The sequence below is a fragment of the Theropithecus gelada genome, chromosome 3, assembly GCF_003255815.1.
Source record: "Theropithecus gelada isolate Dixy chromosome 3, Tgel_1.0, whole genome shotgun sequence".
Classification (NCBI taxonomy): domain Eukaryota; kingdom Metazoa; phylum Chordata; class Mammalia; order Primates; family Cercopithecidae; genus Theropithecus; species Theropithecus gelada.
In genome coordinates, this window is record NC_037670.1 from 29977489 (window position 1) to 29999886 (window position 22398).

Below are 22398 nucleotides of genomic sequence, written 5' to 3' on the forward strand. Positions count from 1 at the left end.
TACCACTCACCATAATGTAGAATCAGTGGGATCCCTGAGCTTGTTTTCTTGCAACTAGACTGTCCCATCTGGGGGTGATGGGAGACAGTAACAGATCATCAGGCATTAGATTCTCAGATGGAGCATGCAACCTAGATCCCTCGAATGTGCAGTTCATAATGGTTCACAATAGAATAGCATTCTCAATTTGCTCCTATGAGAATCTAATGCCACTGCTGATCTGACAGGAGGCGGAGCTCAGGTGGTAATGTGAGTGATAGGGAGCAGCTATAAATACAGATGAAGCTGCTTCTCTTGCTCACCCACTGCTCACTTCCTGCTGTAGCATGGACTGGTACCAGTCTGTGGCCTGGAGACTGGGGTCCCCTGCCTTATCTTTTTTCCCGTATTTAGTGAGACCTCATCAGTTGTTAAGGCCCAGGTATTTATCTTCCCTTAAAATACATATATTGAAACCTAATCCTCAATGTGATAGCATAGGAGGTGGAGATGTTGGAATGTGATTAGGTCATGAGGGTGGAGCCCTTATAAATGGGATTAGTGCCCTTGTAAGAAGCTGAAAAACCACAGTTGTCTCCCTTCCACCATGTAAGGACTCAGCTAGAAGGTGCCATCTATGAACCAGGAAGTAGACCCTCACCGGAAAACAAATCTGCCTTGATCTTGGTCTTTCCAGCCTACAGAAATAAATGTGTTGTTTGTAAGTTACCCAACTAATGGTATTTTGTTGTAGAAGCCCACAAGGACTAAGACATCAGTTAATGTACATAGAATAATTTTTACCTATTTATTGGTTTTGTGGCTTCTCATTTTTTTTTTTTTAATGAACTTAAAAAAAGAGAGAGAGAGAATAATGTCTATCTTTGGAGTTCAAATGAGTTTTTTTTTTTCCTTTGGAACAACCACGATGGGACACTTTTTACAGTAATGCAGGCATTTACCGTAAGTAACAATTCATCAGACCAAAAAAGGTGGAATAAATCATGAAAGTAAAAGTATCAAGGAGTCTCCGTACTCTACATTTAATCCATTCAATTTCCTGCTAAAGTAGAATTTCTTCCATTTGTGTCAATCCTTTGGGATCAGCCTACAGCAACAGTCTCCTCAGTTTCTTCTAGAAACTTCCCAGTTTAGAACCCCAAAAGAGTGGCCAGAAGTCACCAAGGCAGGTTCTCTCCTGTGTGTAGTTAATGAGACTGGTAGGCCAGCCGCTTCCTCCTGGTTGCCATGGAAATGACCAGGCCGCTGGCCCTCTGAAGACGGAAAAGAACAGCAAGTGCAAGACCACGCATTCCACCCTGGCTTGCAGATTAAACCAGCTGTCAAGCCAGGGTGAAGGATCCGTGGCCAGGCAGAGGTCTGTGGAGTGGAGAGGCAAGGCCTCACGATGGAACTCTGAGATGTAAGTAATTTCTCTGTTCCTCTTTTTTAAAAAGCATGCCTAGTCTGACAGTTTTTAAGAGCTTCAGAATTTCTGCTGCATGGCAGGAACTGTGACGGTTGGAAGAACCATTATCAGGGTCACCTTCTTGTTGCATTTGCATTTCCTGAACATAATGTACATGTATGAGTGGCTTTCACTATGAAACACTACTTTAGGCTTCCAGTCATATGAATTCCTCTTTACTGAGATCCTGCCTTGAAAATGAAAGATTTTCAGTGCATTAAGCAAATAATGAAATGGTCTTCTCATTTAAACCCTAAAAAGATAAACTCACTTAAGGCTAATATAACAGAAAGCTCCTTGAAATCTTGTGTCTATTTTAAAACATCTGGCTAGACTTTTCCACTAGTCTTCAGTGCTAAATAACAATTAAGGAAAAGAGATATATCAGATCTGATATCTCTTTTCCTTTTTGTGATCGCAAACAAAGAAAAGTGGGAACTCCCAAAACATCGGCTGATATTGTTTCTTTGCTCTGTTTTATCTTTTAATCGTATTATATTTACTGCCTATTTACACACCAGGCTTTAGAGAGTTTGCTGATTAGAAAACAAAGAAAGAAAAGAAAGTAAGTTAAGATGAGCGTTAACATTTGGATTGGATAGTTCGTGTTTTTAAAAAATTGGTCTTTTATTCAAAAGTGAAAAAGCATGATAAATAATGTAGCAAAAGGCAAGATGAGGAGGGGAATGTTTTATCTCAAAATGAGTAGAACATATACAGTCTTGCATATATTTCTTTGTTTAATAAACATATATCTGGAAAGTTTTTAGCACAAAGTATATTGGTGTATATTGAGGACAGGAAACGTTTCAAAAACATTGTGCATAATATTTATAAAAAACCCATCCTTAAAAAATACCAAAAAGAAAAGATCTCATTTGTTTGAAAATTTTTTTACCAAAAAGAGCCATCCTTGAGAAGTTTTTTGCTTTTTTTAGACTAAATAATGCAATATGTTTGGAAGAAAAAAAAAAAAAGACTTTTCATTACTTTTTTTTCTGACAGAAATTGGGCATTTTCTGAAAATAACAGTTTCAATAAAGTATTTATGGATATGAGTGCTTTTCAAGAGCTGACTTGGATTTCTCAGCTTTCTTTTCCACACTAATATTTTTCACTGCTTAAAGCTGCTACATTATCAGCTTTTAAAATTCAGTGCCCAGTGGCTTGTGTCTGTGTCTGTGGGAGCTAGTAGGTCAGCAGGCCCCAGTGGGAAGAACAGGCAGGCCTCACAGTTCTGTGGGCATGGGACCAAGGGGTAGCTGTGCAAAGCTGTGGATGTGAACCCTGGTGATGCAATGAACTGAGTGTCTACCAAGTCACTCAAGGGAAAAGCCTGAAGGATTTGCACTCATTGCCTAATTCACTCTCTCAAGGACTGTGTCAAGTAGAAAGGTACAGTAGCCACATATTCTAGTTAGGACTTCCCAGTGGCTCACTCTCTGAGAATTCTTTGTCCCACATTCCATACCTATGTTAGCAGAAGCAGCACTCTGCTCATATTGTCCTCTATTCTGATTATGAACTTAAGAACAGATTTCTTTCTTATGGTTCTGGAGACTGGGGATTCCAAGGTCAAGGGGCCTGCATCTGGCAAGGGCATTCTTGCTGTTTCATCCCATGGTGGAAGGTGGAAGGGCAAGAGAGCATGTGCACACACATAAGAGAGACAGAGAGGAAGGGGGTGAAATTCATCCTTTCATTTGAAACCTATTCTCATGGTGACCAACCTACTCCTCAATAACAGCATTAATCCATTCATGAGGACACCACATCATAGCATTTAGCATGAGGGTTCTATACACATCTAGGTTAAATGCCACAGCATCTAGTAATATAATACAATGCATGGAATCTCCCCTGAATAGACCCAAGACCCTGGGGTGGGAAATAGCACTGTAATTTCCACCATGACTCTTCAGAGTATAGTTGGCTGTCTGGGTTCAAATTTTAGCCATTATTAACTAGTTCTGTGACCTTGGACAAGTTATTTAACCTCCCTGTGTATCATTTCCTGATATGAAAATGGGACCATATGCAGTGGCTCATGCTTGTAACACCAGCACTTTGAGAGGCTGAGGTGCGTGGATCACTTAAGATCAGGAGTTCGAGACCAGCCTGGCCAAAATGGTGAAAACCCAGTCTCTACTAAAAATACAAAAATTAGCTGGGCGTGGTGGTACACCACCTATAATGCCAACTACTCGGGAGGCTGAGGCAGGAGAATCGCTTGACTCTGGGATGCAGAGGTTGCAGTGAGCTGAGAGAGTGCCGCTGCCTGGCTGACAAACCGAGACTCTGTCTCAAAAAAAAAAAAAAAAAAAAAAAAAATGGGGCCATAATATCTACCTGCAGGATTACAGAAAGGATTAAATAACATAAAATGTGTGAAACACTTAGTACCTGGCACAAAAGAAACACTCATTAGATCTTACTATTAGTGAATAAAAATATGGATAGTTCCTGATATCGTTCAATTTTCAACATACAACATACATGTATCACATTTTATATTTTAAAGTATATTGCCTCTTTATCAATGACAATTTGCTATATTTAGCTAGCTTAGCCTTGGGAACATGGGGCTGAGGAATGGTGAGTTATAGACACAATAACATTTCTCATAGGAGTCTGAACTTCCTTGGGGATCAGGAGCTGTGGGTTTGGCATGTTAAGTTGGAGACGTCTACTAGACATTCAGAAAGAGCTATCAGACACAATGTGGGACATGTGAACATGATGCGGTCAGGAGGTAGAGACATATCTCAGTTCACCATCAGCATCTAGGTGGTATTGAACTTCACAGGACAGCATGCAGGCACCAAAAGAGTGGACGCACATACAGAAGACAGCCATGCACTGAGCTGCGGACATGCAACAATAACAGGTAAGAAGATCAGATGCCAGCCAAAAGACTGAGAAGGAGTGGCCATTGAAGGAGACAGAAAACCAGGGGAAGGTGACATCATGGAGGAACAGAAAGCTATTCACTCAAAAAGAAGGGAGGAGGCAACCAAGTCAGATGCTGCTGGGAAGTCAAACAAAATGAGACCAGGAAATTAATCACTGAATTTAGTATGGGGGTGGTGGGATTCACTGGGAACCTGATGAGAATGGTTGCAATAGAATGATCACAGCAAAAGTCTGGTTTTTGGGAGTGGCTTAAAAATCTAACACAACTAGGTACTAGGCTCTGTGTGATAACAGATTGGCTTGCAAAACCTTTTTTTTTTTTTTTTTTTTAATTTATCTTACAATAGACTGATGCTGCACTCTAAGAAAAGTAGGTTTGAGTCAAACAAGAACTGTCACCTATTCCCCCAGCCTAATAAAATGTCATGAAAGAGGAGAGATTTGAAGACAGTATGAGAGATGAAGGTGGTTTCTTAGTGGATAAGAAACAGAAATCATCCCAAATACAGAGGGCGGCATAAGCAGCATGAGGGGAACAGGGTCCAGATTGGAGAATAAGAAAACACAATGCGGGCAGGCACGGTAGCTCACGCCTGTAATCCCCACACTTTGGGAGGTGGGAAGATCTCTTGTGGCCAGAAGTTGTAGATCAGCCTGAGCACTACAGTGAGACCGTGTCTGTACAAAAAATTAAAAACATTAGCCAGTGGTACGCACCCATAGTCCTAGCTATTCAGGAGGCTGAGGTTGGGAGGTTTGCTTGAGCCCAGGAGTTCAAGGTGACAGTGAGCTACTGCACTCCAGCCTGGGTGAGGGAGCAAGACTTTGTCTCCAAAAAGGAAAGAAAGAAAGAGAGAGAGAAAGGAAGAGAGGAAAGAGAGACAGAGAGAGAGAGAGAGAGAGAGGAAGGAAGGAAGGAAGGAAGGAAGGAAGGAAGGAAGGAAGGAAGGAAGGAAGGAAGGAAGGACGGAAGGGAGGGAGGGAGGGAGGGAGGGAGGGGAGGAGAGGGGAGGGGAGGGGAGAGGAGGGAGAAGGAAGGAAGGAAAGAGAGAAAGAGGGAGGGAAGGAGGGAGGGAGGGAAAGAAGAAAGAAAGAAAGAAAGGAAGGAAGGAAGGAAGGAAGGAAGGAAGGAAGGCCGGCCGGGCGCAGTGGCTCACACCTGTAATCCCAGCACTTTGGGAGGCCGAGGCAGGGGGACCACAAGGTCAGGAGATGGAGACCATCCTGGCTGACACAGTGAAACCCCGTCTCTACTAAAAATACAAAAAATTAGCCGGGCATGGTAGTGGGTGCCTGTAGTCCCAGCTACTCGTGAGGCTGAGGCGAGAGAATGGCGTGAACCCAGGAGGCAGAACTTGCAGTGAGCTTGCAATCGATCGCACCACTGCACTCCAGCCTGGGCGACAGAGCAAGACTCTGTCAAAAAAGAAAGAAAGAAAAAGAGAGAGAGGGAGAGAGGGAGGGAGGGAGGGAGGGAGGGAGGAAGGGAGGAAGGGAGGAAGGGAAGAAGGGAAGGAAGGAAGGAAAGAAGGAAGGAAGGAAGGAAAGAAGGAAGGAAGGAAGGAAGGAAGGAAGGAAGGAAGGAAGGAAGGAAAGAAAAAAGAGAGAAAGAGAGAAAGAAAGAAAGAGAGAGAGAGAGAAAGAAAGAGAGAGAGAGAGAAAGAAAGAAAGGAAGGAAGGAAGAACAATGAAAGCCCAGTGAGACATCACACACACACACACACACACACACACACACGTACTCCTCGAGGCTTGTCCCCACAACATGCCTTGGTGTATCTCCTTTCCCAGTTTTGATCCACTTCCCATGAAAGGATTACTTCGCATTTGCATCTCCGAAATGCCCGGTCTCTGGGTCATTAAAAAAAAAAAAAAAGAAAAGAAAAGAATCTTCTCTGTGGCCAGGAGGTCTGAATAATTCATTTGGAGTTGTGCCTAGACACTATTTCATGGGCACTCAGTTTAGCCCAAATCGTGACGCCAGATTATCTACTGGAGCTCTGCTGCTGTCACAAAACTAATCTTCAAAGAGTAATCAATGAGATCAGGATTCACTCTTTTTAAATAAAATTCTTATTTTGCAACAGTTTTAGGTTTACAGAAAAATCGTGAAGATAATGGAGAGTTCTCATATAGAGTTAACATCTTACATTAGCATGGTACATTTGTCACAATTAATAAACTAGTGTTGACACACTATTATAAAATAAAGTCCAAACATTATTCAGATGTCCTTAGATTTTGCCCATTGTCCTTTTTTTTTGTCCCAGGATCCCATCCAGGATCCCACATTACCTTTAGTCATCATTCCCAGGAGGCATTTTAAAACTCTGAAAAATCTTTCAAGAAGGAAACAAGGTTTAAATGTTCATTGGTTCCAATATTTGTAACCAAAACCAGCAAAGGAAATTTTAATTCTTATTTTTATCCAAACTTGAATGGTCAGAACTATAGCTTGAACACAGTTGAAAGGAAAAAAAGCCCAAGGCTTACATCTCAAGGAAATAGTGCAGGTACTTTACGGGAATATAAGAAGGCACAACTGTAAGTGGAAGATCTGAATTCCCTTTTATTGTTCTGGAAGCAGGTAATTAAAATAGTAAAGGTCTGCCAGCCTTTTTTTTTTTTTTTTTTCTCATCTCCTAGCAAAGGGATTAGTGTCTGACTCATTTTCCTTGGCAACCTCACACTCACATAATACTGGCCCAGTAATTTCAGCACAGCTCTCCCTGAGTTAGCTTTACAAGATTGGACTCTGAAAGGTTAGGTCGTGGGGGAGTTTTGCAGCAAGGGCTGTTGTAATCGCTCAACCAAGAGCAGTCAGGGGAATGGCTTTGTGATGCTCACAAATGTCTGTGAGACCAAAGTATACTAACTGTACTGATGTTTTCCTTCGCCCCTCAGAGGGTGTGTGGCATAAGATGGAAGGGCAGTGATTGGAGGCCTGACTTGGGACTCACGGTCTCCATTCTAGCCAAGTGTATTTTACCCTTCATCCTCATCAGATTCAAGGGAAGTTATAAGGCAACCGAGAACCTAGACTAGGCCTTTTGGTAAAGTCACAGGTGGTTGGAGGTGCCTCCTGGGATTTTGCCAGATGTCATTCAGTGGCTTTCAAGGATGATGCACAGCTAGGCCATAGGAGAGTAAGCTCAAATTCCCACCCTGTCACCTATACACAGAAACTCATTCTGGTTTCTCTGCCATGGCTAGGCCATATAATGAAACTCGCTGAAGAAGAAGATGAATGTTGTGTGCTGATTTGATAACACTCGACAATCCTAGGAGGTAAAAGGCAAAAGAGGGGCTGGGCAAGGCGGCTCACGCCTGTAATCCCAGCACTTTGGGAGGCTGAGGCAGGTGGATCACCTGAGGTCGGGAGTTTGAGACCAGCCTAACATGGAGGAACTCCCTCTCTACTAAAAATTAGCCGGGTATGGTGGCGCATGCCTGTATTCCCAGCTACTCAGGAGGCTGAGGCGGGAGAATCGCTTGAACCCGGGAGGCGGAGGTTGTGGTGAGCCAAGATCGAGCCATTGCCCTCCAGCCTGGGCAAGAAGAGCAAAACTCCGTCGCCCCCACTGAAAAAAAAAACGCATAAGAGGGAATCAAGGACCAATAACATGCCTCATTGGCTTAGCCAACGTAGGGACTCATTTGGATAATATAAACAGTCGTGGTGTGGCCCTCTGTGCCCAGCCCTGTGCTAAGGTCTAGGGAAACTGCGATCAGCAAGAAGGCATCAGAAACCTGGCCCCTGAGACGGTTGGCTGTGTCCCCACCCAAATCTCATCGTGAACTGTAGCTCTCATCATTCCCTCGTGTTGTGGGGTGACCCAGCGGGAGATTATTGAATCATGGGGGTGGTTTCCCCAATACCGTTCTTGTGATAGTGAATTCGTCTCGCGAGATCTCATGGTTTGATAAGGGGAAACCCCTTTCACTTGGCTCTCACTTTTCTCTTGTTTGCCACCATGTGAGACATGACTCACTTTCCACCATGATTGTGAGGCCCCCCCAACCATGTGGGACTGTGAGTTCATTAAACCTCTTTCTTTTGTAAATTACCCAGGCTTGGGTATGTCTTTATCAGCAGCACCAAAACGAACTAATAAAACCCCACAGTAAACCAACAAGGAAGCCCCATATCCAGGCAGCAAATTAGTAGGTGAAATTAACACCCAGGTGAGCTCAGTGCTTTCCAAATAAAATATCTGCTTTTCAGGCAGTTCTTACTCAGCTTCTAAGCTCCTGAGCACTTTAGTCTATTTATATGATTCAATCAATTTAATCTCAAACCAGTAATCCAGCTGATACCTGAAGAGCCCCTGGCTTCACCAGGCACAGATGAACTTAAGTGAACACGAATAGCTTGTATTCTGCTGGTTCATGCTCCCACCTACCTGATACAGGTCCTTGCCTCCTGCCACCACTATGTCTACAAAATAGAATTTTCTCCAGGTGCTTCTTTGAGTCCCCAGGGGTCTTGCCTATGCTCACAATGGTCCTTTCATCTGCTCCCGTCCCCAGCCCCCACTGGATGCTGACTGTCCCTTGCCTTGGCCATGGGGCTCCCTGTTGCTTGATGACCAGGGAGCAACATCCAGGGGTGGCCCCAGTCTGTTCTCGAGAAAGGGTCAAATGGTGCCACCTGTCCCTCATTCCTCACTGTGCTACAGCCGAGCTGTACTCAGTACAGAAGTGGAGAAAATGCTTCTATCCATCACTCAATGTCGCCCTTTCTTGCCTGGACAGGGGGCCACTTGTACCTCACATCTCAGAATTCTCAAAAGCACTTCTTGCAGCCTTTGCTTGCTACCTGACCAGACTCAGCCTCAGGCATATGTTTGGGCTGTAAAGACACAAATGCTACTGTCCCATCCCTCTGTTCTTCACTGCCCTGGACCCTCCCATACCCTCTTCGCTCTTCTTTCTTCTTCAACAATTCCACGTATGCAATTAACCACCTGAAGATGGTTCCTCCTCAACTCATAAGACATATCCAAATGTATCCATCTGGGCTTGGCAGGATCCAACATGGTGTGACTATTCTATGGGAGCATTGAGTTTGGTATTTCAGGAGAATAGTTAGCCTGAGAGCTTATGATCTAGGCTAATGAGAGGAATAAACCACATAATGTAATTAGCAAACACTGCAGGGCTGTGAATACAGAAGGGCTGCTTTGGTCCACAAGGGTGGTTTGATGTGGTGGTTTGGTTTCCTCATCATCTCTGTATTCATTTCCTATTGCTGCTATAACAAATTTCTACAAATTGGCCAGGCACAATGGCTTACACCTGTAATCCCAGCACTTTCGGAGGCCAAGGCAGGCAGATCACCTGAGGTCAGGAGTTTGAGACCAGCCTGGCCAACATGGTAAAACCCCATCTCTACTAAAAATACAAAATTTAGGCTGGTATGGTGGCACACACCTGTAATCCCAGCTATTCAGGAGGCTGAGGCAGGAGAATCGCTTAAACATGGGATGCAAAGTTTGCAATGAGCCAAGATCATGCCATTGCACTCCACACTCCAGCCTGGGTGACAGAGCAAGACTCCATCTCAAAAAAAAAAGAAAAAAAATCTACAAATTTAGTGGCTTAAAACAACATATCTATATTCTTTTACACTTCTGGAGGTCAGAAGTTCAAAACCAGTCTGACCAGGCTATTGTTAGGGTGTCAGTAGGCCTGGTTCTTTCTGGAGACTCCAAGGGAAAATGTTCCTTGCCTCTTTCAGCTCCTAGAGGCTGCTGGCATTCCTTGGCTTGTAGCCACATTGCTCCAATCTCTGCTTCAGTTGTCATATTGCCTTCTTCTTATACAGACCCTGTTGATTACATTGGGCCCGCCCAGATAATCCAGGATCATCTCCTTATCTCAAGTTTCTTAATTTAATCATGTCTGTAGAGGACTTATGGCCATGTAAGGTAAAGCATTCACAGGGCCCAGGGATTAGGACACAGGCACCTTTAGGGACCATTATTTGACCTACTGTAATATCCATTAGGCACAGTAGAAGATCAGAAATAAAGTGTTTTGATCACAGCCCACATTCCTGCTGTTCCTTTAAACATTTTACACACATTTAAATTAGTAGAAATGGGAATCGGATAACTAATTTCTATTTTCCAGACTAGCTCACTAATAATTTCAGGACCTCACAGTCCTCAGCATTTACAGGAGGACATTTGTAAATCTGATTTGATTGGTTACAGGAAAAATCATGCAAAGAGACATTTTTGTTTTATGCTGTGCCTGTTCTCTCTCTAGTCAAATGTTTGATACAAGTAATGCATTAAATGAACCAGTTACTTTAGATTTCTTTGGGGTGGCTTTTGGGATGCCCTCACAGAGCATGGTAATATATTTGTTATCACTATGACTCCGATATTACAAAATATCATTGCTATGAATAGTACTATGTATATTGTAGTATACCTATGAGTACTTATTAGTACTACAATATACATAATACTATACAACTATTCAGACTGGGTGCGGTGACTCACGCCTATAATCCTAGCGCCTTGGGAGGCCAAGGCAGGAGAATCACTTGAGCCTGGGAGTTTAAGACCAGCCTAGACAACATAGTGAGACCCCATCTCTAAACACAATAAATAAATAATATAGTACTATTTTTATATATATGATCACATGCATCTACTTTGCTTTTGTAACCTGTGTGGTTGGATTATTATCCTGTGCCATGTCAAGAGAAATAAGACTCAGACAGGTTCTCTGACTGATCCAACTATATACTAGTGAGTTTAACATGAACAGTCACAAAAATATTTTAAAGTGTGTCCTCTCAAAACCCAAACTGCATACTTGAAGCTAATTTTGCCTGCATAATTCCAACTTACGGAGACATGAATTTACTTCATCTTTTTCTAGATAAGCAAATATATCAGATGATAGCATACAGTTTAGATCCTACTATATAAACCAAATGAGATTCTGATCACATCAGAATTACTGGGAACTCATTTCCTGCCCCTCACAATGAACTGCGTAAACCACAATGAAAGGGAAATGATCTTCACCCACAGAGACTGCACAGAACGGTGACTTCAGCATTAGATCCTTGTAAGGGCCTGTGAAAACTCAGTGGCTCGTACCAAAGATGAGGATGTGCTGTTGTGGAATGTGAAGAAGAAATAAAAGACAACACGTACCACAGTAAGAAAACATTGGGGAGGGACCCAAATTAGCTTTCAACTTCATAAGCTTTGAAATATTAAACAACAAAGATATAATTCCCTTTTCAAATATCATCTTACATAGTATTTATCTCTAACCTGCCTCCTGCAGTGCATTTGTGGAACAAAGCCAAAGAAAAGAAAAATGCTAAAATCCCTTTTTCCAAGAGCATTTCAAGGTCCTACATCTAAAGCCCTCACACAGTGCCTATGTGGGCATCTCATCCACATAACAGAATAGCCAACACCCCTCCTTGACCTAAATGGGAAGAGGGGTTGCACAACCCTGGACAAGTGGGCACTGGACCTGAGAACAGGTGACCACTTGTTTCTGGAGCCCTAGCGTGGAGTCTCCACCCCACACTCCTCCATACTTTCTATTTGATCCTTGCTGTCTCTCTAATAAGGAACAAGGTAGCCGTAAGGCTTACAGTGTAAATACCCTTGGGAAAGAATGTGTTGGTTTAAATTCCGATTGAGGCCTAACCAACTGGTATCAGATCCCAATCTGTGAGTGGGTTTTTAGCACTGGCTCCTGGAAAGAATGGATGATCAAGGAATTAAGAGGAAGGCACATCAAGGGGAACTGGGGATTGGAGAGCTACTCCACCTACTCCATAGCTCGCCATAACTAACCCTCACTAGCAGCTAGGCTTGCTGCCAGTCTGATGAAGCCCTCCAGAGTCTCCTAATTCTGAGAAAATGAGCTATGTTTTTCTCGTGGCTGTCAGGGCTCACAGTGGATGTCTCAGGGAGTGGCGTTCCCAGGCAAACTGTGTTGGGATGCTAAGAATGAGACAACGATGGGAGGCTGAGGCAGGAGAATTGCTTGAACCCAGGAGTGGGAGGTTGCAGTGAGCCAAGATCGTGCCACTGCACTCCAGCCTGGGAGACAGAGCGAGACGAATGCTTTTCTGTGCTGCCCACTGGGCTCTCCTGCTCCCTGTACCACTGGTTCCCTCCCAGGAGTTCTAACAGGTGTCCTGACTGCATGGTCATAGGAGGAAGACAGCCTCATCCTCATCCCCACCTTCTCAATCCTACATTCTTGGTCCTCTCCATCCCCTTGAGGATTCCAGATATTGAAATAGATTTACCCAAAGAGCCTGGAGTTAGAAGGAGTCAACAATTGGATAGATGGAAATCACTGAAGAAAATACAAAAGAAAAATATTTTGAACTCACTGTCCTGACTCTAGTGTCTTCTCCCCAGATTTGATCTCTCCCTGGCAGCCTAGGTTACCTTCCTTAAACAAGATCTAAGCAGATGTCTCCTGCTTCAGACCTTTACCATCTCATTTTTTGTCTCTTGCGGGAGCCTCCAAAGAGGGAGTTTACATCACAGGAGGTTTGCAAGCCAAGCTAATGGGGTAGAGCTGAAAATATTCAAACTTTCATTTTTATTTATTTTTCATCTCAAATTTCTAAAAATGCTACTGTTTGTGTATTGTTGATAATACAGATGATATGTAAGCATGGTAATATGTGAATAGCCTATATTAATTAATTCTTAAATTAACAGATACATCTATTGGGGAGAGTTTTAAAATTATTTATTGATGGGGTGATGATCAGAAGAGTTTGGAGACCAAGTAACTGCCAGCATAAAGTCCAGACCCCTTAGCTTGATCAGCAAAGTCCTGTCTAACCCTGTCCTCCTGCCTACCTCCCCAGCCTCATGGACCCCCAGATGTCTTATACCTGCTCTAAACATACTAAGGACTTTAGTCATTCTGACATCTGCGCCAATGACTCTTGTATCTGCACTGCCTCACCTTTCCTAACCCGAACCTCTTCTCTGCCTGGCCCAAAGAGCATATCCTTTGGGAGTCTTTCCATTTCTTCCTTACCACCACTCCATCTGCATCTTTTTTTTTCTTTTTTTCTTTTGAGACGAGTTTCACTCTTGTTGCCCAGGCTGGAGTGCAATGGCGCAATCTCGGCTCACTGCAACCTCTGCCTCCCAGGTTCAAGTGAGTCTGCTGCCTCAGCTTCCTGAGTAGCTGGGATTACAGGTGCCCACAGCTGGGATTACAGGTGCCCACAACCACGCCCAGCTAATTTTTTATATTTTTAGTAGAGACAGGGTTTTACCATGTTGGCTAAGCTGGTCTCAAACTCCTGACCTCAGATGCTCTGCCCACTTTGGCTTCCCAAAGTGCTGGGATTACAGGCGTCAGCCACTGTGCCTGGCCTCCATCTGCATCTTTAAGAACTACCAATCACGTTGTCTCATAATTAGTTGCCCAGTTGTTTGTTCCCAGAGTACATTCCAAGTTCTCTGGGCAAACTTCAAGTCCCTTGAGGGCATGGATGATATCGTCTTCATTTTTGCCTCCCCATGACTTAGGCCATTTGCCTGGCATCCAATAAATGTCCTCTAAATGTTGATTTCTCATTTTCTTTTGAGAAAAGAGGATGTAAAAATCATAAGTTGCAAAGCAATATTATCACCTGCTGTATTGTACCCAGCTAACACGGTAGGCTAGCTGCTTTGACAAACTTCAAGACATCAGTGGCTTAGAGCAATTGAGATCTGCTCCTCCCTTACATCACAGACTAATGCCATTAAGGGGGTAGAGGGGTGTGCTCTCTTCCATACAATCATTCAGGGATTCAACCTTTTGTCTACAGTTCTGCCATCTTCTAGGGCTGTCGGTTCCTTTGTGGAATCTTCTACCATATTCCATAGGCCAGAACTCAATCACATGGCACCACTTCACTACCAGAAGCTCAGAAATAAAGTCCAACAATGTGCCAAGGAAGAAGAGGTGAAAATGGCATTCATGGGGACTAGAAGTCTCTAACATACCTAGGTTGTAAGACACAATAAGTAGCTTGATGCAGCCATGACAAAAACTCGGCGGATGTCTATGCATCCAAATTTTTCAGTCAAGGTGCTAAAAACTGTGCATGACTTTTTTTTTTGAGGCCGAGTCTTGCTCTGGAGTGCAATGGAGCAATCTTGGCTCACTGCAACCTCTGCCTCCCGGGTTCAAGTGATTCTTCTGCCTCAGCCTCCTGAGTAGCTGGAATTAAAAGCACATGCCACCATGTCCAGCTAATTTTTGTATTTTTAGTAGAGATGGGGTTTCACCATGTTGGTCAGGCTGGTCTCAAACTCCTGACCTCGTGATCCACCTGCCTCGGCCTCCCAAAGTGCTGGGATTACAGGCGTGAGCCACTGCACCCAGCCTTTGTGCATGATTGTTAAATATTAGAGCCTTTAAATCACCGGACAGGTTTAAAAACCAGAGCTACTATCAGAGTCAGTTTGAGTATTATTTTTGTATTACAGCTGAAGAAATCTCAAGAACAATACTAGCAACTAGCTGCATAAAGGCAGAGGGTTCTGAATTGAGGAGATACAGACATCAGTTACTTCAAAACAAATTCCACACAGATTCCTTCTCAATCTAGGATTACACCCAACATTTAGATAATGTTTATACTTGGCTTCAAAAGGAATGTTTCAAACTCGACTAGTTCTGTTTATAAAAAGATATTACTAGTAAGGAGATATTATGTCAGTGGGAGGATAGCATTTGGAGCATTTGCCCAAAACAGATCTGAAATGTCATAAATAATGATGTTCTGAGTGCTATAGTCCTAACACAAAAGACAAATAACTAATTGTGGAAAAATCAAGAGACATTCTCCAAATTCTTATAGCAATTAAAAATCAAAAACACTTTAAAAACGTAATTTGGAAGTGAGTTTAATTTGAAATCAAAAGTGGTTTTTATTTTATTTTATTATTTGAGATAGAGTCTCACTCACTCTGTAGCCCAGGCTGGAGTGCAGTGGTGCGATCTCGGCTCACGGCAACCTCCACCTCCTGGGTTCAAGGGATTCTCATGCCTCAGCCTCCTGAGTAGCTGGGATTATAGATGTGCACCACCACACCCGACTAATTTTTGTATTTTTAGCAGACAGGGTTTCCCCATGTTGGCCAGGCCAGTCTTGAACTCCTGACCTCAAATGATCTGCCTCCCTCAGCCTACCAAAGTGCCAGGATGACAGGTGTGAACCACCACGCCTGGCGGTGATTTTTATTTTTAAAGTGGAAATGCAATTAGGGGAAAGACTCAAGAGAAGAAACTGTGAAAGGCTTGAGTCATAAGCTGAGGAGATGCCCTGGCAAGAAGCAGTCTCAAGTATAGATCTGAGTTATGGCTCTGGGGTTAAAATCAGAAGAAAGCCAGGGCCCAGGCACCCCAAGGAACACACTGTGAAGCCAGGACTTGGAGAGGTAAGCAGGGCTATCACTCACAAATGCAGTCCCCAACGTGTGTCCCTGCAAAAATCCTTGAAGATTCTTGGGAGGTAAAAACGAGGGGCCTTCCAGTAAAGGAACCAATTTGAAATTCTGAATATATCCCACAAAGTCAGATATATATCTGCACTCTTCGAGTTCATTTTATCTAAGTGGTGCTTTGGTGTTTGCTGAGACTGAGAGGAGTAGAGTTGCAATGCTCACCCACGCTCATCCCACAGGTCTTGTGGGCACCCACTTTTCTGACTGCCTACCTGGCCCTTTTCTAATAGTGCCTCCTGATTTCCCTTTGCAGAACCATCCTTCTACCTTCTCAGTCCACTGTTTGCAGTGTGGCTGATCCCATTCACTGGGTCCTGAGCTGAGCGTACGACTCAGGAGACCAGTGTATTTTTGCCTCCAATATTTATGTATTTACTTATTTGGTTATTTATTTTATTATTATTATTATTATCATTTTTATTATTATTATTATTATCATCATCATTATTTGGTTGCAAAGTCTCACTCTGTTACCCAGGCTGGAGTGCAGTGGCACAATGTCTGCTCACTGCAACCTCTGCCTCCCAGGTTCAAGCGATTCTCCTGCCTCAGCCTCCCTGTTGCTGAGATTACAGGCACGTGCCACCCTGCCTGGCTAATTTTTGTATTTTTGCTAGAGACAGGGTTTCGCCATGTTGGCCAGGCTGGTCTCGAACTCCTGAGCTCAAGCGATCTGCCCGTCTTGGCCTTCCAAATTTCTGGGATTACAGGCCTGAGCCACTGCGCCCAGCCATATTTATTTATTTATTAGAGAGGGGGTCTTGTTCTGTCATCTAGGCTGGAGTGTGTAGTGATATAATCATAACTCACTGCAGCCTCAAATGGCCTAAGATTTCAAAGCCCAGTGAAATCACAGCTCACGAGGGGTACTTGAGGGAAACTAGGGGAGGAAGGTTTAAGACACAGTCTCTAGCAGAATTGGCTGTCATGAACCCGTGGAGTAAGAATTGGGGTTAGGTCGTGAGAAGAACAGGTGCCTTTTCATATCATCCCTCCCTCTGTCAGTCACCCTAGGCAAGAAGCTATCCAGAGAGACGCCGAGGCCAGGGACTGAGTGTGCTCACACACCTTGCCCTGAACCTGCACTTGTGTCCCTATTTCTGCCTGTGCTGCCATAACAGATACCACAACAGGGTGGCTTAAACAACACCGAATTCTCAGACTCAAGTGATCCTTGTGCTTCAGCCTCCCGAGTAGCTGGGACTATAGGTGCGCACCATCATGTCCAACTAATTTATTTTATTTGTAGAGATTATGTCTCATGATGTTGGCTGGGCTGGTCTTGAACTCCTGGCTTCCCACAATCCTCCTACCTTGGCCTCCCAAAGTGCTGGGGTTACAGGTATGAGCCACCACACCCAGCAGCCTGGTGCTATTTAAAAAGAGTTTTTTGGGTTTTTTGTTTGTTTGTTTGTTTTCTTGAGAGGTTGCTCAGCTGATAGAAAGTAAACCTGGATCTACTAGTGACCATCTTGTCCCCAGAAGGAGTGATCTTGTCTGGGAATAAAGCCCACAAATGAGAAAGAATAACTGAAAGATGGAAAGACATTTCTGATAACCTTTTTTTTGAGTAGCTGGATCAAGCCATGCCTGAAATCCTTCCTTAATTTTTCAAATAAGTGAGCAGTTTCTTTTTTTTTTTTACTCAAGTCAGTCTTAATTGGATTTCTATAGCTAGCAGTTAAAAGAGTTTGAGTACACTGTCATTTGGTAAACTATGTTTTTTCATTCATTCAATGAAATTTGTTGAGTCCTTGCTATGTGCTAGGCACTGTGTGGGAAATTGAGAATATAAAGCCCAAAAACTGTTCTCTCAAGGTGTTTACCCCAGTGAAAGAGAACCTTGAACGGTACAGCCAAATGCAGTGGCTCATGCTTATAATCCCAGCACTTTGGGAGGCCGAGGCGGGCGGATCATCCTGAGGTCAGGAGTTCAAGACCAGCCTGGCCAACATGGCAAAACCCCATTTTTACTATAAATACAAAAATTAGTCGGGCATGGTGGTGCGTGCCTGTAATCTCAGCTACTTAGGAGACTGAGACAAGACAATTGCTGGAACCCAGGAGGCAGAGCTTGCAGTGAGCTGAGACTGTACCACTGAACTCCAGCCCGGGCAACAGATCAAGACTCCATCTCAAAAAAGAAAAAAGAAACTCATGGTAGACTGAAGGAGGAAAATATCCAACTGGCATCTCTGTGGCGGCTCCCATAAACGGGTTACCAGGGTATTTGCCCCACTCGGTGCCCTCTTAGTGAGCCTTCCCCCTGGGCATGTGTTCTTGTTCTGGCATTGGGACTTCCTGATATCCAGGAAGGACCATCCTGAGGTCCAGCCAGGGCCTTACTGTTGGGAAGTTGCTCACAAATTCTTCTGGGAACTTCTTGTCCCACATGTTCCAGCAAACCAATATCCTTTTCTCTTCTGATCTCTTTTCCTCCTCCACGGCTGCCCCTGAACAGGACTGGCACCTGAAAGAGGGAGGCAGGCACTTTTCTCAGTAAGTCTGGGCTGATGAATAGACCTCTCCCCTCTCTTTCCTTTTAAGGCTAGGGTCAGGGTGGGCCAACGGTATTGACGGCATTCCTGGTTCTGGGATGACAGGGTTACTGGGACACGAAGTCCCAGAGGCCTCCAGTGGAATCTGGGACAGCTGATTGTCTAAAATTATCTTGTAATTAATAAATTATTCACCGTTCCTCAGGACCTCAGGATGGTCCCTGCCTCCTGGACATCAGGAAGCCCAAAGACCAGAACAAGAACACATGCTCACTAAGCGCGGTAGACACACCCACATTCTAACACTGCTTAAGACTGTTAAGCCTCTTGTACAGGGAGAACACTTGTTCTCCACGTTTCTCAAAGCTCTTTCTTTCATGACAAAATGCACCTGTTAATAAATCCTTTAAGAAAATCCTGTGCCAACTTCAAAATAGACACAAAGCTCTATAAAGCGCCTTATCCAGTCCCCCACGTCGAATCTCTCTCTCTCTGCTGTGTTCTCATAGCAGCCTGTATGTTCAGTACAGCGCTTCTCAGTTCAGCCTTATTTGTCTTCTCCTTTGAGGATAAATCCTGGAGGATAGGATCCAGGTCTTTTGTATCTTTGTTTCTTCTGCTTGGCCTAAGCCAGGGCTTGGCACATGGCCTAGGCTGGGTCCTGCCCAACTCCTGCATTTGCCCCCTCCTCCCACTTCTTCCCCACTGCTACAGCCTCTCCGTCCTCACATGCAGGACTGGCCTGGCTTTGGGCTCTGATGCCCAGCCCATTGGAAGCAGAAGGAATTTCGTTAGGACATAAGTTCTATGAGGACTGGGCCCTGGGTTGTCTTGTTCTGAGTTGTAACCTAATGGCTAGCAGAGGGCGTGCCACCTAGTAATCTTCCAATAAGCATTAGTTGAAGGAAGGAAGGAAGGAAGGAAGGAAGGAAGGAAGGAAGGAAGGAAGGAAGGAAGGAAGGGAGGGAGGGAGGGAGGGAGGGAGGGAGGGAGGGAGGAAAGGAGGGAGGGATAAATGCATGAATACAGTCAGAATTGCTGTGAATCAATGTCTTGCCCTCTGTTCAAGTTTATGCGGCAGAGCTTACTTCTATCCTCCTGGCATTCCAGTCATGGGGTTGTGGCTTGTGCCTCCTGCCTGTCTACCTGATCCCTGACATTTTTAGCTTTGATTCCTTTGGATTTCTAATTGCCCTGTGGCCTCGTCTTACACCCTAATTGCTGCTTGTCTGCCTAGCCTCTTCCCTGCTGTCACCATACTCTTTGGACACATGTTGAGATCCTCAGACTGACCCTTCCATCTGTTGCTCCCTGACCCTTAGTGTAGTGGCCCTGCCAGTAGCTCTGGGCCCTCCCACTCAGAGGTCTCATGCCCAGTATCCCACCACACCCATGGAACTCAGCAAATGGAGATGGACTGAATTGTATTGTTTGGTTTCTCTCTTCAGTCATTGAGGGAATGCGATTACTTTCGTCAAACTGAAATGTGGTACACTCTGCCATGATGCTCATCTCATTCCAATCACACCACAAAGGAGGACCCTGCATCTGTCATATGCCAGACACTGTAGGGCTTTTCCTCCAAAACTGGACATTGGTGTTGCTCTTTAAATTACCCATGCATCCCTACCTTATCTAGATTTTTTAGAAGTTCCTATATATGGTTTTGTTTTGGAGCCCTGCAATTGACAAGATCAGTTCGTAAATTTCTTCTGGCATAAGAGTAGCTAAATCAAAATAATTGTGATTAATCAGTGGGAGATCAGTCTTTTTGTTGTCTATTACCACAGTTACTTAGGTACATTAGGTAGGAGGCCCTGAAAAGGATGAATGGACCTACAAACAGATTAATACGGTGGGGATGGAAGGCATGTTTATCTACTTAGAAATTAAAGCTTACCATTAACTAAATGCTTCATTGGTATTCATGCTATGTTGTGTAATAGGTAGTGCTTGGATAGCTGAATCCAACAAAGAAGTGTTTGTCTCCTGAATTCCAGGAAGTCAGATATTGAGGGGGAGGAAAGCATGTGCATGTTCAGGTGTTTGTGGGCACTTGATACTAGTAATTGGATGTTTGGAGAATGTGCTCTCTCAACTCCAAATCCCTGCCCGTAGATAGGATGCGGTAGGTCTCCTCTCTGGCATCCGCTCTGGCATTGCTCTGGCTGTGTTGTTGACATGCTGGTCTCACTGTCAGCCGACATCACTGGGAGTTTTACACCTCAGATGAGCAGAGCTCAAAGGTTTGGCTGCTGTCTCTGGATAAGGTGCTGAGAAAAGAGCTTTCCCAGTGCCTGGGCTGCAAGTGTTGCCTGCGGCTCAAGAAACAGTTACTAGAACAGTGAGAAAGAAATGTTTACAACTTGTTTTTTTCTGGGGTTCCTTTTCCACAAACTGTGTATTTCAAATGAACGGTTGTGATAAAGCTGCCTGTTTTCTTTCAGGTGAGTTCCAACAAATTGGTTCACAAAGGTGGGGGATAAACACACTGGCCCACGCTGGGCAAGCATGGCACCACCTCGCAGGCACTGTCTCCTTCTGATCAGCGCTCTGGGCGTCTTTGCACTTAACTGCTTCACCAGAGGTCAGAAGAACAGCACGCTCATCTTCACAAAGGAAAACACCATTCGGAACTGCAGCTGTTCTGCGGACATCCGGGATTGTGACTACAGTTTGGCCAACCTGATGTGCAGCTGTAAAACTGTCCTGCCCCTTGCGGTGGGGCGAACCAGCTACAATGGCCATCTGACCATCTGGTTCACGGACACATCTGCACTGGGCCGCCTGCTGAACTTCACGCTGGTCCAAGACCTGAAGCTTTCCCTGTGCAGCGCCAACACTCTCCCCACTGAATACCTGGCTATCTGTGGTCTGCAGAGGCTGCGCATCAACATGGAGGCCAAGCATCCCTTCCCAGAGCAGAGCCTACTCATCCATAGTGCTGGGGACAGTGACTCCAGAGAGAAGCCCATGTGGTTACACAAAGGCTGGCAGCCATGTATGTATATCTCATTCTTAGATATGGCTCTTTTCAACAGGGACTCATCCTTAAAATCATATAGTATTGAAAACGTTACCAGCATTGCCAACAACTTTCCTGACTTTTCTTATTTTAAAACCTTCCCAATGCCAAGCCACAAAAGCTATGTTGTCACATTTATTTACTAACATAATAACTGCGTCCAGCTGCCTGGAACTTTGGCAAATGATGGATAATTTGCAGAAGGAATCTGGAAATAAGGCCATGAGATAGGTATCCCTACCCACAACTGTGCCTCTCTCTGCAGGCTCCATTTGCAACACAGCCACACACACCAATAACCAGCTCTCTGTTCTGCTCTGTGCCCAACTGCCAGCGCACTTTTGAAAAACAAAAGAAAAAGAAACCCGAAAACCAACTTGATTCCGTCCAGGGACATGTCTTGGGAGGCAGCTAGGCTTGGTCTCTGCAACTAGGAGCCTGTAGGGAAACATCCCGTCAGAAATGGAGAAAACAATACACCCTAGAGACTGATTAGTGGAGCTCCTCCTAGGAGGTGACCCCCAAGAAACATATCCTCTTTCAAAATACTGCCTTAATTTTTTTCTGTTTCATTTTGTGAAATTGCTTGGAATTCCTCTAAGTAGAAAATAATTGATTTCAGAGGTCTTGGGACTGTGAGTTTTATAAAATGGCCGGGCGCAGTGGCTCACACCTGTAATCCCAGCACTTTGGGAGGCCGAGGCAGGCGGATCACCTGAGGTCGGGAGTTTGAGACCAGCCTGACCAACATGGAGAAACCTTGTCTCTACTAAAAATACAAAATAAGCCAGGCATGGTGGCACATGCCTGTAATCCCAGATACTCCGGAGGCTGAGGCAGGAGAATCACTTGGACCTGGGAGGCGGAGGTTGCAGTGAGCCAAGATTGCGCCATTGCACACCAGCCTGGGCAACAAGAGCGAAACTATCTAAAAAAAAAAGAAAAAAAAAAAAAAAAAAAATCCACTGCAATTATGATACAAATGTCTAAACCTGG

At 44.3% G+C, this 22398-nt stretch overlaps 1 protein-coding gene across 3 annotated transcripts; it reads left to right on the forward strand.

Moving 5' to 3' along the window:
* The first annotated feature begins 1250 nt into the window (after positions 1 to 1250).
* C3H21orf62 (chromosome 3 C21orf62 homolog) lies at positions 1251 to 21775 on the forward strand. Of its 3 annotated transcripts, XM_025380269.1 has the most exons (4): positions 1360 to 1402; positions 4254 to 4334; positions 7574 to 7648; positions 20825 to 21775. In XM_025380269.1, exon 4 carries the CDS (start codon positions 20889 to 20891, stop codon positions 21546 to 21548), a length of 660 nt encoding a protein of 219 aa, XP_025236054.1. In that variant the 5' UTR covers positions 1360 to 1402; positions 4254 to 4334; positions 7574 to 7648; positions 20825 to 20888; the 3' UTR covers positions 21549 to 21775. The 3 variants fall into 3 exon arrangements, with proteins under 3 accessions (XP_025236051.1, XP_025236052.1, XP_025236054.1); XM_025380266.1 differs by lacking the exon at positions 7574 to 7648 and having other exon boundaries at positions 1251 to 1402; XM_025380267.1 differs by lacking the exons at positions 4254 to 4334; positions 7574 to 7648 and having other exon boundaries at positions 1321 to 1402.
* Positions 21776 to 22398: the final 623 nt, after the last annotated feature.